Source organism: Zonotrichia leucophrys, chromosome 18 (genome assembly GCF_028769735.1).
Source record: "Zonotrichia leucophrys gambelii isolate GWCS_2022_RI chromosome 18, RI_Zleu_2.0, whole genome shotgun sequence".
Lineage (NCBI taxonomy): Eukaryota > Metazoa > Chordata > Aves > Passeriformes > Passerellidae > Zonotrichia > Zonotrichia leucophrys.
In genome coordinates this window covers 11,733,255-11,749,549 of record NC_088187.1, presented here as the reverse complement: position 1 = coordinate 11,749,549, position 16,295 = coordinate 11,733,255, and the positions used below count along the sequence as shown (strand labels likewise).

Here is a 16,295-nt window from a genome sequence, read left to right as displayed (position 1 = left end):
TCTGCCCGGGATTATCTGAGCTCACAGCCAGCTCCTCCTCATCCTCCTCCTCCTCAGCGTGTTCCCAAACCCCGTCTGCAGGATCCCACCCTGCTGCAGCCCTAGGAGGAGCCGAGCCTCCCTGGTACCTGTGCCTGGAATGGACCTGGAGCTGAGCTCAGCCTCCTGCAGGCAGGGGACAGCGGGGGCCCCTGCACGGCACAGTTTGGGGTGCCCTGCAGAGCTTTGGGGTCCCTACACAGCTTTGGGGTCCCCTGTACAGCCCAGCTCTGCACCCCAGAGCTGTCCTGCAGCAGCTCCAGTGCAGCTTTGGAGCCTTTTCAGCTTCATTAAGCTGTTTTAGAGGGAAACCTTCACCCACATGGATCTGGGGTGGAGCAGTGTCCCTGCCTGCCTGCCTGCCTGCAGCCTGATCTGCCCTGCTGCCAGGGGACCTGCGGGGTGCCCACTGTGCCCCAGACCACGGGAGCCACACTCGGGGTCACACTTGGTGTCACACAGAGCGTCACATACAGAGGTCACACTCGGGGTCACACACAGAGGTCACACATGGGAGTCCCACTTGGGATCACACACAGGGTCACACACAGAGGTCACACTTTGGGGTCCCCCTGCAGCTCCCCGGGGTCATACATGGGGTCACACTCAGGGTCACACCCAGCTCACATTCGGGGGTCACACCCGAGGTCACACTCGGGTCACACCCGGGTTGGGGTGGGGGGGTGTCCCGCAGCCCCCAGCGCGGGCACACACCGCCCCCTGCCGGCCCCAGCGCTGCCCGCAGCCGAGACCCCCGGGCTGAGACCCCCAGGCCGAGACCACCGGGCTGGACCCTCCTGCCCGCACCCGTTCTGCCCCAGGGTGAGCTGGGCTGGTGGGGCAGGAGCAGCAGGAGCAGCAGGGGCAGCAGGAGCAGCAGGACCAGCAGGTGCAGGAGCAGCAGGAGCAGCAGCCCCCTCCCCTCTCCCCACACCAGGCAGGGCACAGGGGCTTGAGGAAGAATCCATGGCTGCTGCTCCTCCCCAGCACCGGCTGCTTCCACAGGAGCGCTGGATTCCCTCTGCATGGATAAAGGGATGGGCTCCCGTTCCCAGGTCTCTCCACTCCCAATCCCTTTTGTGCCTTTTCCAAAGAGGGGCTGATCACATCCTGGCAGATGCAGGGAGCAGACGCCTAATGGAGGCCATCTGCCACATTTCACAGGGAAAATTATTCAAACCCGCTAGGACTTTAATTTAATCAGCTGGCTCTGGAGTGGGCACCGGGTGATGGTGGGAGCAGGTGTGAGCTGGGACCAGCAGAGGTGAGAGCTCGGCCCTGCTCAGCACAGCGAGAACAGGAGCTCCTGGAGCTGCGTGCCCACCCGTGGGCACCACAATGGCACCGAGAGCCCCAGCCCTGGCTCAACCAGGACATCTCCCCACCCCAAGGCCAGAGGCTCCTGGCTCACACATCCCCAGCGCCCACGGGAGCCCCCGAGGAGAAAGCAAGCCCTGTCTGTCAGAGAGAGGAGGCAAACGCAGCCTGGCCACTGCTCCAGACACCTGCAGAGATCTGGGAGCTCTCCAAGCATGTGGCGCCTCCTCGTTCCCTCTCTGGAAGCTGCAGAGGATGTGCAGAAGCACCACAGCAGCCCCACACACACAGCTGGCACACCAGCCCTGCCAGGAGCTGAAGGGGAACGGCCCAAGGGCAGCACGGCCCAGGAGGGGACAGAGCTCCTGAAATCAGGCACTAAATCCCATTTGGCCGTGGTGAGCAGAGCCCTCCTGCACTGGGGGAAAGGACAAAGCCTCCAGCTGCCCTCAGCCACGCTGATCCAAAGGCAAATTCTTCCTGAGCCCAAACCTGGGGCACATTTACACCCAAACCATTAATCAATCAGTGATTACCGTGATGTGGCATTGATCACGTCACATCATGCACACACACGGTGGTGGATCAGTTCCTCCCTGGTGCTACAGCAGGTCCAGACTGCACCACTCAAACACATTTATATCAAACCTGAGCTCCAGGGCTGACCCCACACAGGGAGGGACCCTGGGCTGGGGTGCAGCCCCTGCCACAGCTCCCTTTTCCCTTCCAGCACCTTCCATGGGATACCCAGGCAGAGGGACAGAGCAAACCCAGCTGCTCTCACCCCACTGAGCCCTGCTCAGGAGCTTCCCCAAGGCCCAGCCTAGCTGGAAGAGCCACGGGACAGTGAGGCAAGGGGGTAACTTGGCAGCTGCTCACATTTAGTTTGCACCTTCTTTGCCAGTGTGGAAGGAAACAAACGACCTGTGAAGGGAACTGAGCGCGGTGATTCATTACCCCCGATGTGTGATGATGGCTTAATTATTTTTCTAACTGGGGAGAGACGTTTTCTGACAGCAGGTGCAAATTAATTCTCCACTGTTTTAAGGAGTGATCGGCCCAGGACAAGCAGAAAACTGGAAAACCTAATTAAATCGGGAGCTGGGTGGAATAAATGGAGCAGGGAGTTTGTTTGCACGGTGCTGATGGGTATTAACGAGCACGGGGAAAGGCACCAGGGCTCCCAGCAGGAAACTGGGGCTGTCCCAGGGCTCCCTGTGCCCACACAGCCTTTGACAGTTTGGGGCACGAGGTGCCGTGGTGGGCACAGCACAGAGATGGTGGTACTGCACAGAGATGGGCAAAACCAGGGTTATCCCCAGGCAAGGGAACCCAAGGGCCAGGAAATCCAGGGTTATCCCCAAGGAGAGAAATCCAAGGATTGGAAAATCCAGGGCTGTCCCTAAGGAAGAGAATCCAAGGGCCAGGAAAATCCAGGGCTGTCCTCAGGGAGGGGAGTCCAAGGGCCAGGAAAATCAGGATTTTCCCCAGGGAGAGGAATCCAACGGTCAGGAAACCAGGATTTTCCTCAGGGAGAGGAGTCCAAGGGCCAGAAAATCCAGGGCTGTCCCCAGGGAGGGGAATCCAAGGATTGGAAAACCAGGGTTATCCCCAGGGAGAGGAGTCCAAGGATGGAAAATCCAGGGCTGTCCCCAGGGAGGGGAGTCCAAGGATGGGAAATTCAGGATTGTCCCCAGGGAGAGGAGTCCAAGGGCCAGGAAAGTCCCCCAGGGCCCCTCCAGCCCCACTCTGGCCACGCAGACACTGCCACCACCGCCAGCTCCTGCACCGAGGAATGACAAATAACCAACACCTGAAGGGCTTTGCCACGGGGGGGAGCAGCCAGGGCTCCACAGCCGGGGAAGGGAGAGTTTCTGTTGAACGGTCACCATGGAAACACACTATTTATACTATTTATACTTTCCAGCAGCTCCAGATCCAGCAATCCCAGCCTGCCCACTGCTCAGTGCTGCTGCCCAGGCTGGCAGTTCCAGCACCCCCTGACTCCCATTCAGCCTTTGGGGGGCTGGAGCCCCTCTGGGACACCCTGAGGGTGCTGAGCCCGCAGCTGCACCCCAGGGCTGTGAACGTGCTCACAGGGGTGCCAGGATGAGGGAAGAGATGAGGATCTTGATTAATTATTTTATGATATATATTATATCATAATGTAATATATATAATAATATATATTATATTATATATACTACATATATACTAAATATGTTATATATATATATATATATAATATATACTATATATATACACTATTATATAGAACATATATACTAAAAGAATAGAAGAAAGGACTTCACCAGAAGGCTAGCTAAGAATAGAAAAGGAAGAAAGATAAGGCTTGTGTCTCGGACAGAGTCCGAGCCAGCTGACTGTGATTGCCCATTAGTTAGGAACAACCACATGAGACCAATCCCAGATGCACCTGTTGCATTCCACAGCAGCAGATAACCAACGTTCACATTTTGTTCCTGAGGCCTCTCAGCTTCTCAGGAGGAAAAATCCTAAGGAAAGGATTTTTCAGGAAATATGGCTACACAGGGCTGCTCCCCAGGGCATCCCAGAGCACCTCAGGAATTTCAAATGGAACGAGCGCCTGAGTCCCAGCTGAGATGATGCAAAGGTGAAAACGGGGGGGATCGGGAGGTGACCCGGGTGTGCTGCTCTCCCTCTGCCGCCGGAGGAGGCTGCTGCTCATCCCTCATCCCCCATCCCTGTCAGCCCCGAGGGTCCCTCCCTCCTCCCTCCTTCCTCCCCCGGCGCTGGGCTGCTCTGCCAGCCCTCCCCCTCCAGCACGCCCGCGATGCTGGGAAAAAGAGCCCTAATTGCTTTTTGTTTTTCTGCTTCTCCCATCATTAAATCCCTTCTTCATCCCTAATAGTTTGGGATTCTGTGAAGGTTAATATGTTTCAGGTTCCACACAAGTACAGCTAATTAACAAACAGTCCCCTCAATTCCCTTTAATGCTACACATGGAATGCAATCGCTGCAATTACCTGCTTCCCAAAGCCATTACAAACCACAGAAAATTAGCTGGAACAGGTGATAAAGCCCTTCCTTTATTGGTTCATGAAAGGAACTGATCTCCAGGCAGCAGCTTCCCATCAGGCAGATGGAAGGGGCCCGTACCCCTGAGCAGCCTGGCTGGGATCACCTGGCTCCTGGTGAGCCCTGAGACACCATGGACTGCAGGTTCACTGCCCTTGGCTGCTCAGGGCCAGAATCAGCACCTTGGGCCCTGGCACTGAGAGCCAGCCCTGCTCTGCCTCTGGGAGTGAGGCTGGAATTGAAGCAAATCCCACCTGGATGCATGGCGGAACCAGGGCAGGGGAAGAGCTCTGGTACCAGGGGACAGAAGGACAGAGCTCTGGCCTAAGGGACACCAGGACAGAGCTCTGGGGCCAAGGGACACCAGGACAGAGCTCTGGGCCCAAAGGACACCAGGACACAGCTCTGGGCCCAAAGGGACACCAGGACAGAGCTCTGGCCTAAGGGACACCAGGACACAGCTCTGGGCCCAAAGGGACAGCACCAACATGGGCGCAGCCTTCCCAAGGGACCCACACTGTGACTGTGCCCAGGGGCAGTGGGTGTCCCTGAGCAGTGTCCCTGAGCAGTGTGGGGTCACCAGGCACCCCCAGAGGCAGCTCTGAGTGTCCCCAGCCGGGCTTTGCCAGCCCATGGTGGCCCACAGCCCCTGCAGGCAGCCAGGGCTCATCACTCCCAGCCACTCCACAGCCCCATCTCCTCATCATCCTCCCCAAGGCCCATCTCCTCTCCTCATCATCCTCCCCGAGCGCCAGAGCACCCTCCAGTGATGGGCCTCCCATGCAGGAGCTCCTCAAAAATGTAAATTGAGAACAGCCTCACAGCACAGGAGGAAAATCACTGTAAACAAAATCGCAGTTGCTGTGGAAACCATTAAAAATAGATTCCCCACGCTCCCCCTTTTGTGCTGGGTATTATACAGCTGGGTTCCTTCATTCTGCATTATTATTGCTTTTTAATTATGAATAATTTCCTCCCTTCTATAGGAAGATGGAGTAAAAAACAGAACTTTCCAAACGAGAGGGGCCTTTAGGATATGTTTCAATATGCAAATGAAGGCAAACATGCATTCGGTGCTGTTTATGCCAGGGGGTGAAAATCTTCCTGCATTAACCCTTCCCATGCCACGTCCCCCTTACCCCGGGCAGGAAGGCCAGTGCCCACAGCAGCTGGAGCCAGGGTGAAGGGGATGCACAGACATGTGGGGTAACAGCTCAGCCAGCCTGGCACTGTGCTGCCCTGCCAGCCTTGCCAGCCCTGCCAACACCCTCAAACCCCTCAGCGCAGGGACAGGGCTGCTCCGTGGCAGGGACCAGCTCTGCCTTCACAGGAGCTCTCCAGACCATGAGTTTCCAGGCTCAGATCTCTGAGTTTCTCCAGATCTCAGAGTTTCCAGGCTCAGAAACACCGAGATCAGCACAACCTGTGGTGCCCCAGCCTGGCACGTGGGTGAGCACTGGCAGCAGGGAGAGGGGACACACTGCCCCAGGGGATGGGAGTGATAGAAATCCACTGAGCACCTGTCCTGTGGCACTGAGCACCTGTCCTGTGGCACTGCCCTGGCACGAGTCAGGCAGGAGGAAAGACTCAGAATTATTTGGACAATGATGATACCTGGGAAGATGGTCCAATGCCAGAGAGTGACTCAGGGGCTATTTCCAGCCCTGCTCCACGGGGGAGGATATTCCTGCCCTGTGTCACCCCCGGTGCCATGCTGGGTGCCAGCTGCAGCCCTGGCACGGTGCTGCCAGTGCCTGTGGCAATGGCCAGGGCTGGGGCACCCAGAGCTGCGGGACAGACGGATCCCTCTTATAGGAGAAGATTTTAAAATCATAGAAAATTCTATGTTAGAAGAGTTAGAAAAAGTTAGAGTTAGAAGAAAGTTAGGCTTGGTAGGCCCTGGGAAAATGTTAAATGTAGGCCCTGGGAAGTGTTGGGCCTTGTGTTTGCTGGATCGTGTGAAACTGCACCTGTGTAGCCAGTATGTGATAAATGATATAATTGTGAGATGTGATTAGATATAATTATTGTTTAAAGAATCATGAGAAACTGTGTTAGGGGTTTGAGGGGGATCACAAGAAATCCATGCTTGGATGCTCCTGTACATTTCCAAGTACCCACACGGAACGACACAGCCCAGGGCCAGAAGGGCCCTTGGACCTGGCAGTGCATTCCTGGAGCACAGGCCAAAGCTCCAGTGCTGTGTTCATCCCCTGACTGCCTTCCTCCCCGACAGATATCCCTGTCTGATCCATAGACAGCAAGCAGGAGAGAAACCCCCACAGGCTGAAGCCATTCCAGTGGTTAATTACCTTCCCTGATAAAAACACGCACTTCTTTCCAGTCAGGGTTTGTCTCATGGAGCTTTCAGAGCCTGGCTGCTTTCAGAGCCTTTCCCTGCTAAATTAGAGCGCTCTGTACCCACAGACATCTCTTGATCACAAGCTAAAACAGCCCACATCGTCAAGCCACCTCTTAAACTTCTCTTGGATGAAAAGTTCAACCTACTTAGGCTCTGTCTCCCACAGCAGAGCAGCTTTCCCAGCCCATGAACCATTTCTGCAGCTCTCCCCTGCACATTTCCCGTGCCACCAGTGTTTTTCCAGCACATACCCAAGCGTGGTGCCAGCACATCTGCCCTTCACTGCCCATTGCCTTTCACCCCAGCCAGAACAGGGCACAGCCACACTCAGCCTAACGGAGAAGGGGGACAGCAGCCATGGGGCAGGGGTGACAGCCATGGAGGTGCTGGTGATGCCCAGAACCCCCAAATCCCCCCAGCTCCACCTGTCAGCACATCCATCCCATCAGCACAGACTCCAGTCAGGACAGCAAGGGAGGGAAGGTGCTGGTGATGCCCAGAACCCCCAAATCCCCCCAGTTCCACCTGTCAGCAGTGTCCCCCTGCCAGCACAGCTGGGGAGCCCCAGCCCCATGTGCTCGCTGTCAGACGAGGCCCTCCTCCAGCCACAACTGCATTCCTGTTTCATTCTCAGCAATTACACTCACATGCTGCAAGACAAATGCATTTAGAAGGCCTCAGCTAAATGTGGGTAATTACGGCTGCCTGCACCAGGGGACAGCCCTGCCCAGGCTCAGGAGGAAGAAGCACATCCTGACTCCACCAAGGCTGTAAATTAGCGAGCAGCATCCCAATGGCAGCAGAGTAATTACCAGCTCCCCCTTCCCCCTTCCTGTGGGCTGCTGCTCCCCTGCTCCCCTCAGCACGGGTGTTCCCAGGCATATGCTGCTGTTAATGGGGCTTCTGTCACTTCAGCTGCTGGCACAGATTATTTTATCTCGGGAACCCTCTCCCAGTGCCAGAGCCCAGGCTTTCAGCTCTAAATCATCCACAGGGGAACTCACAGGTGCGGGGGAACGCGAGATGGAAGCACCAACTTTGTGACTGTGCTTTGTGCCACAAGGGCACTGGCACAGAGAGGGGGGACCCAGCAGGGCCTCCCCTGGCACAGCCCCAGGAATGCACCCAAAAATCCAGCAGGCACAGAGTGAGGGAGAAAGGGGGAACACAACCTGGGTATGGGCAGGGAGACAGTGATGGGTGAGTGTGCAAGCCCAGATCTACCCAGCACAGCACTGGCACTGATTTACCCAGATTTAGCCAGATTTACCCAGCAGGGCACTGGCACTGATTTACCCAGATTTACCCAGCAGGGCACTGGACAGCCTCCACCTGCACCGTGCTCCTCCTGGCAGCCCACACCCAGCCCTGCCATGGAGCCAGGGGATGGAGCAGGGGCTGTTCCTGCACCCCGGGCAGGCAGCACCAGCAGCCCCGGAGCACCAGGGGCTCTGCAGGGCACTGCCAGGGCGTGCCAGGGCACCACCGACCCCCCCATGCCCGGGCACCGCGCTCACACCCCGAGGAGAGGGGGCACCGCTCCACGGCTGGCACGGCGGGCACGAGCAGACGGAGGCTCAGCACGGCTCCTGCCAGGGAAAGCTCGTGCACTTTACCACTGCTGAGCAGCTTCTGTGCTCCTGAAATATCCTCTTCCCCTGGGCAACTTCATATGTGAGTCTTGGGACTTGTCGGAGCATTAAACTGACATCTAGGTCACGGTAAGGAATAGCTCAACGCCTCCAGGAAAAAGGGTTTTCCTTCCACATCCCAGCACCTCCTCCTCCACCAGCTCAGTGCTCAGCCCAGGAGCGAGCACTTAACAGGGGTGACCACTTCTAGCTGAGAGTGAGGGAGGCTGTGGGGGTGGAAAAGGGATTAAAGCCATTTCTGAGGCATGGTCTGCAGATTAGCTGCCTTTTCTGAAGCTCTCTTGGCTCTTCATGGTCCCTGGAGCAGCACCTCTGCAGGAGAAGGCACTGGAAGGCTTTAAGGCCCAGGGAGCGTGGCTGGACAGGGGCCAGCAAACAGAGCCTCACCATGGTCAGCCTGGCAGATGCCACGCCCAGGAACCACGAGTGATCCATCCTGACCACCAACACCATCACCTTGGTGGCAAACAGCCCCCGGGCTTGCTGGGCTAATGCCAACCCCTGGATGCTCCACAGCAGGGTAATGCTCTGGGAGTTCAGCCCTCAGCCCTCACCCCTGTTCCCATCCCCATCCCTGTCCCCATCCCTGTCCCCGGAGCGTCACAGTGACGGAGTGCCGGATGCAGGCACCGTAATGGTTTCATCAACTTAGCCACTTTTTATGAGAAATTTGTTCCAATCCCTTCCCTCTCCCGGGCTGCTGTCACCTTAGCAGATGTCAGACCTGAGAGAATAATAATCCTGGCAGAGCCCCTGAGCCGGAGCGAGCAGGGAGGAGCCCACAGCACGGAGAAATCTCATTTCTGCAGCAGCTCAGGAGCTCCTGGAGCTGCCCCAGCCTGACCCTGCCTGGGCTGGGAGATTGGCTTGTGCCCTCCTCCTCCTCCCTGGGGAAACCTGCCCCGTGCAGGTGAAACAGCTCTGGGGAGGAGCCCCCAGCCCCAGCCCATCCATCCCAGCTCCTTCTGGACTCCATCCGACCCCCATCTAGAGAACACCTGAAATCCACCTTTCCCCGACACAATTCCCACTCCTGCTCCTGTTCCTGGCACTCCATCAAGGGAACCAGCACAGGCAGAGCCAGTGCCAGCAGGATGGGCACACACACACATGGGCAGATCTCACCGTGCCCCACATCCTGCAGCTGGACTTGGCACAGCCAGCCTGGCAGAGATCCATCACACCCTCAGTCCTGCAGCCTCCTGCTCTGGGAGCTCACCCCATCCCCAGGCAGTGCCAGGGGACAGCACGGGCACAGCGGCACGGTGCCACCATCAAGGTGCCACCACTGGGGCAGCACCCCGGGCACTGCAGCTCTGCGGGCTCCAGGACACCTCAGAGGGCATCAGAGATCCCCAGGCCGAACCCACTGGTGGCAGCTGGAGCAGGGTGGGCAGCAGGGCGGGCAGCAGGGTGGGCAGCAGGGTGGGCAGCAGGATGGGCAGCAGGGTGGGCAGCAGGGCGGGCAGCAGGGTGGGCAGCAGGGTGGGCAGCAGGATGGCAGCAGGGTGGGCAGCAGGACGGGCAGCAGGGTGGGCAGCAGGGTGGGCAGCAGGGTGGGCAGCAGGACGGGCAGCAGGGTGGGCAGCAGGGTGGGCAGCAGGGTGGGCAGCAGGGTGGGCAGCAGGACGGGCAGCAGGATGGGCAGCAGGACGGGCAGCAGGGTGGGCAGCAGGACGGGCAGCAGGACGGGCAGCAGGGTGGGCAGCAGGATGGGCAGCAGGATGGGCAGCAGGACGGGCAGCAGGATGGGCAGCAGGGTGGGCAGCAGCGTGGGCAGCAGGGTGGGCAGCAGGATGGGCAGCAGGACGGGCAGCAGGGTGGGCAGCAGGACGGGCAGCAGAATGGACAGCAGGGTGGGCAGCAGGGTGGGCAGCAGGGCGGGCAGCAGGACGGGCAGCAGGGTGGGCAGCAGGATGGGCAGCAGGACGGGCAGCAGGATGGGCAGCAGGGTGGGCAGCAGGGTGGGCAGCAGGGTGGGCAGCAGGACGGGCAGCAGGGTGGGCAGCAGGGCGGGCAGCAGGATGGGCAGCAGGATGGGCAGCAGGATGGGCAGCAGGCAGAGGCAGCAGGGACACCGGGGTGGCTTCCCCAGCCCCGGGCACCGATGTGGGGATTCCCAAGGCTGCAAGTGCCAGACCTGCCCTCGTGCTGCCTTCCCCTGCGAGGAGCTGCTGCTCTGCGATGAGTCATTGCTGGAAGACGAATTCTATTTAAAGGATGTTATTCGTAGAAATCGAGTTTTAATAACGGGGCATCAAACAGGCAGAAAATACCCAACTTCCAAGCGGCAGAGAGAAGTTTCCCTGCGTTAATTTATACAGCACAAGCACCGCTGGGAGCAATGACACCACGCACAGAGCTCCTCTCCCTGACACAGCAGCACAGGGAGCCCCATCCTGTCCCTGGAGCGTTCCCTGGGCCCAGGGAGCAGGATGGGCACGGCAACGGGCACGGCAGCTGGCACAGCCGTGGCACAGGCCTGGGCTCTGGTGCTGCCGCGCTCCCAGGAGCCTTCGGGCTCTGTTTGGCTGCCAGTGGGAGGGCGGGAGGAGACAGCGCGGAGCTCGCTTTAAAAATAGATCAAACCCTCTGCTACGGAGCCATTTTATTAGAGCAGCACAAGCTGGCGGGCTGGTGACACCTCTGCCAGCACCCAGGGAAGCTCTCCCAGATGGATTTGCAAAGCCAGGGGAAAGAAACAAACACGGAGCAGGCTTGTTTTCCAACAGCAAAAAGGAAAGTGTGGGGGAGAAGCACTCGAGCCCCTCACCCCATTCCCAGTCCAAATTCCTGTCCCCAGCCCAAATCCCCATCCCCAGCCCAAACCCCTGTCCCCAGCCCACATTTCCCCACACACACCTCCCAGGCATCACCAGCTGCCTTGGTGCCACCACTGCAGCAAGGGCTGAACTTCTCACACGAGCACGAGACTTTGGCTCATCCCAAATCTGCTCCTCTGCCCAGTGTGGTGACTCCCATGCCCTCACCGGGTCACATACCATGTCCTGCATCCCAGAAACCCCCCAGAATCAGCCCAGGACATCACATCAAACTGCACTGGGGCACAGCACTGGAAAGCACAGCATGGAAATGAGAGGAATCAGGGCAGGGAAAGACCCCCGAGCCGCCCTCATGCAGAACAGGAGCTCAGCGAAAACCAGCATGGAAATACACGACAAACAGGAAAAATCTAACGTACCTCATGATCTGTATCTAAGATCTGCCTGTACCCAATGCAGCTCAGGCCACAGTAATTTGGGGATGTGAGTGGCTGGGCCAGCAGCAGCATCCCAATGGGATGGGGGGCAGCAGGAGGGGGCTGGCAGGCCCTGGGACTGAGCAGCACAAATCCAAAGCACTGAGCATGGCAGCATCTGCTGCAACCTGGGAACCACATGGAGGCACAGCTCCGTGCATTACTCAGCCACGGGCTGACTCTGAGTCACCAGCTCCAGCATCTGGGAGGAGAGTGAGTGAGTGTGAGCGTGAGTGTGAGCCTGTGAGAGTGAGTGTGAGCGTGTGACTGTCACTGCGCTCCAGGGCGGCTGTGCCAGCCTGGCTGGCACTGGATCCGTGCCATGGGATGGCCCTGTCTGGGAGGGTCAGGCTGCCAGGGGATGCAGAGCTGCTCCAGGAGCACACAGAAGGAGCTGGTCGGAGCCAAGTCAAAGCTTCTCTATAAATACATAGGGCATGGGCACTGGGAGAAGCTGGTCATGCAAAAGGACAAGGTTGGCACAAGAAAAATGGGTGTAAAAGGCTGCAGATAAAGGGAGGCAGGAGGAGGGCCGGGCACTGGGTGAGGAAAGGGGCTGCAGTGGGAATGCCCAGACAGTGGGACCAGGCTCAGGGCTCTGGATCTCTTCCTAAAACACATCTTTAAACAGCTTCAAACACCACACAGATGTTTCCCTGCTTCCATCCCAGAGCTGACAAGAGATGCCCACAGCAGAGCAGCCCTTGTCCCCACAGGCAGCGAGCACCCACCATGGAGAGCCAGCAGAGGATGGGCTGGGACAAACACCCACTGGCCACTCCACAGACCCCTTCCCACTGGAAAGCACCCCCTGGAAAGCTGCTCCCCGCGCTGCCCAGACTGTTTTGCTAACTGTGCAGCAATCCAGGCTGCTGTTCAGATGGAAAGTCTCCATCCCATAATAAACAGCGTACTATTTATAAACCCGAAAACATCTTTATTATTATTATTTTCCCCCAGAAAAAACAACCACAATAAACCCCCCCTGCACAGTGCTGTTAAACAGAGCCCGGCACGGCCCCGCAGGTCCGCGGCGCTGGTGCCGCTTCCCCAGGCAGTGCCCAGCAGAACAGATGGCAGTGTGGGCGTTAGGTACCAGCCTCCTGGCAATCCGAACATCTGTTACCGTTAGAAAATGCTAATTGCCATCAATCAGGACAGCACCTACCCACATTTACATGCAAGCACAAAAAAATTACGTCTAAATTTCTCCGAGTACAACACTCGCTGCATGTTAAGTGAGCGGAGCTGCTGGGGTGCTGCGCGGCAGCCCCGGCACACAGAGGAGCAGGACAGAGGGGCTGCTCGGAGCCAAATCAAAGCTTCTCCATAAATCCATAGGGAATGGGCACTGGGAGGAGCTGGTCGTGGAAAAGGACAAGGTTGGCACCTTGTCAGCGCCCGCGGTACACGGGGCACAGCCCTGGGGCTCATCCCACCCTGCCCCAGGCGCTGCAGGGCACCCCCATCCTGCCTGGGACCCCTATGGGGGACAGAGCCCATGCTCCAGGTGCTGCAGGGCACCCCCATCCTGCCTGGGACCCTTCAGGGGACAGACCCCGTGTCCCCCCAGCAGAGCTCTTGGCCCCCAGCCTGCTCCCTCCAGTGACCCCACAACACTTTGGGGTCCTGCGCCCTGAGCTGCTGTGCTTGGGGGCCACGGGAGCCCCGCATAGTCCCTGCTTGCCGCACCCTGCCCTCCTCACTCCCGGCTGAGAGCTCTGCCAGCCCTGGGGCAGGGGCCAGCATCCCAGGGGACACTGCCACACACGGGACACTGGCACACACGGGACACTGGCACGCACTGCCTGAAGCCAGCATCCCACGGGACACTGCCACACACCACCCAAAGCCATCCATGGGCACTGCCCGGCCCCGGCTGCCCCTCAGCCCGTGCCCCTTCTCCATCCCCAGAGATCACAAATCAACGGGGCACAGCCAGCTGCACCGTGGGTCATCAGAGACCCCACCACAGGGCCCCGAAGCCAGACGGCCGTTCCTGTGTGAAGAAAGGCACAAATCTTGGACAGAGAACTTGGGCACAAAGTTCAATGAGAGAAGAACGAGCACGAGGAGCCCGGTGCGCGGTGATGCCCCAGGCCCAGGGATGCTCCGGCAGCCGGAGACGGCAGCGGCCCCGCTCCTCGCTCCTCGCTCCTCACCCCGGGCTGCCGGCCCCCGCCTCCCTCGCAGCCGGAGCTGCGCCGAATGCAAATGATGCTCCAGGCGGGTGCCAAGAGCTCCTTGTTCCTTCCCCAATTTAGGACACCTCTCGGCGCTGCAGCCCGCACGGAGCTCGTAGGAGGCTGCAAGGGTGCCAGGGGAGCTGAGCCTGCCCAGGGTGACTCTTCGACAGCAAAGCTGCACCTTGCAGTGCAATTTTCCCTTCCCTTGGATCTGTTCCTGCAGGACCGCAGCCCTGGATCGCAGCTCTGACAGAAACTTCACATGGCAGAGGCCTTTCTGCTGCTGCCCTCTGGGCACACCACGGACTCCCAGGTGTGTCCCCACGCACCACGGCTGTGCTGCCACCGTGCCAGCTGCAGCTCCTGGAGACAGCTCAGGCCCTTCCCAAGGGAGAGCACAGGGAGGGAGCCCGGAGCAGTGATCCCTCAGCTCGGAGCAGTGATCCCACTGCTAAGGACGAGCAGGGATGCAGGCTGGAGGAGCGGATGGAGCCCCGAGCAGTGATCCCTGATCCCAGAGCCCGAAGCAGTGATCCCAGAGCCCAGAGCAGGGATCCCTGAGCTCGGAGCAGTGATCCCACGGCTAAGGAAGAGCAGGGACGCAGGCTGGAGGAGCGGATGGAGCCCCGAGCAGCCTCCCTGCCGACACCGCACACTTCCCGGAGCCACGGGCAGCCAGGGATCACAGTGCACACAGAATTTCCCCACAGCCCTCACGTTGGGGCTGTCGGGCTCTGGCTCCATCCCCGGCTCTCCCCAGGCCTGGCTCCCTGCCAGGCTCCCTCTGGCCCGGGCAGGTTGTGGCACCGCTGCCGCCTCCCGCGGCTCCCATCCCAGCGTTACTCAGCAGCCAGGGAACGGCTGGGAGCTACAAGGTCACTCAAAAACACCATCTGTCCTCGCACTGCTCCTCGCCCTGGGGAGAGCAGAGAGAAATGATTGCAATGCACTGAAGGCCACTGTGCCCCTCTCCGTGCCCTGCTGCACGCCAGCATCTCACGGTGCTCACTCGGCCCGGGTTCACGAGGGGCAGCCACAGCACCAATGCCCACCGATGCCCCCACACCCTGCACACCACCAGGGCACCCAAGGGTTGGCAGGGAACCCTCCCAAAGTGCTCATCACAGGTGTTCGGTGCTGGGGAGGGACAGCCTGTGCTGGCCAGAGCCACCTCCGTGACCCCTGGCTGGTGCCCCACCAGCACCATGGGGTGGAGGGCAATGGTGGGAGTGTAGCCCAACTTGCAGGAGGGGAAAAAGGCACAGGAGCACCCCAACATCCCCAGGAAGTGCAGCTCCAGGTCCTCTCCCCCTGCACTATTTCTGGGGAGCTGAAGTCACTTGCATTTGGGCTCTGAAGTCACATTCTGAACTCTCTGTTTGTGCTACCTCACCTGCACCTAAAAGTGTCACAGCATGGCACAGCAGCTGTGCCCCACATGGCCCGTCCCAGACGCTCCTGTGCTCACAGCCAGGCACTCCCCCAGCCCTGGTGGCTCACCAGGATGGCACAGGGCTGGCAGGTGGGTGCACTGGGGACAGACTCACACCCAGCTGCAGCAGTAAATAAATGCTTGATTTGGGCAAACCCAGCCCAGGGCGGTGGAAGGCTAAGCCTAGGCTGCTTAAGGTGAAGGCTGAGTAGAAGCTTAGGTGGAGGTAGGACATGAAGAAAGTTATAGATTTATGGCTATAATTTGTTGAGTCGAAATCAACTGTCTTGGTTAGACTAACTTTCTGTTATTCTGCTCATTCTAGTCCGCCTTGGGTTCATTCGTATACTAGTCCTAGAGTAAGAAGGAGAATAAGGGTGGAGGTTCAGGTCAGTCTCTCCCCAGCACCTGGCTGTGCCCCTCACTCATCCATGGGCATCTCAGCAGCTGCTTCCTCCATCCCAGCTCTGCATGGCCCCAGCTGACAGCAGAGCTGGGCACTGCCCCAGGGCTGCCCAGCCCCCTGCCCCCAGTGGGACCCTGCCACGCTGGCCCCACGGCCCCGCAGTGACCCCACTGTGTGCCAGATCCCCTCCATGCAGGAGCAGCCAGCGGAGCTGCCAGCTCCCAGCTCCAGCGCTTGCCGCTGCATCTGGAAACTCTTCTCACCCTTAATTGTTCCTAATGCCTTAACACGCGGAGTGACTAATCAGACACTAATTGGGCGGCGTTAGAGCCGGAGTGCTGGCAGTGCCTGTGCTGCCATCGGCGGTGCCCTCCTGTGCTGCCACCGCCACAAATCCCGCCGGACTCCAGCGCCTTTCCCTGCTCAGCCTCTCCCAGAGGGGTGGAAATCCCTCCCCAGCAGCAGGGAGAGCCACGGGACGCCGATTTCAGCTCTGCCAAATGGTGCCTGTGCTCCAGGAGCCAGGGCAGCGAGGGCACGAGGTACCCCCCGGCAGGGATGTCCCACACACCATCCGTCACC

General features: G+C 59.1%; 2 protein-coding genes across 8 annotated transcripts in view; one reads left to right on the top strand and one right to left on the bottom strand.

The window, feature by feature from the left end:
• The window catches only part of RBFOX3 (RNA binding fox-1 homolog 3), a 121,573-nt gene that overhangs the window by 44,268 nt on the left and 61,010 nt on the right, over positions 1–16,295 (bottom strand). Inside the window, exon 1 of one of the 7 annotated variants that reach the window (XM_064728938.1) lies at positions 11,633–11,650. The exons of the other annotated variants lie outside the window; for them this stretch is intronic. The gene's annotated coding sequence lies outside the window, so the exon portion shown is untranslated. Of the gene's footprint in view, positions 1–11,632; positions 11,651–16,295 lie in introns of those variants that run through there. 7 annotated transcript variants of the gene reach the window in all.
• Positions 1–16,295, top strand: part of LOC135455567 (uncharacterized) — a 49,319-nt gene that overhangs the window by 896 nt on the left and 32,128 nt on the right. Inside the window, exons 2-3 of the mRNA XM_064728896.1 lie at positions 734–861; positions 10,046–10,382. Of these exons, the coding sequence (XP_064584966.1) occupies positions 734–861; positions 10,046–10,382 (465 nt within the window). The remainder of the gene's footprint in view (positions 1–733; positions 862–10,045; positions 10,383–16,295) is intronic.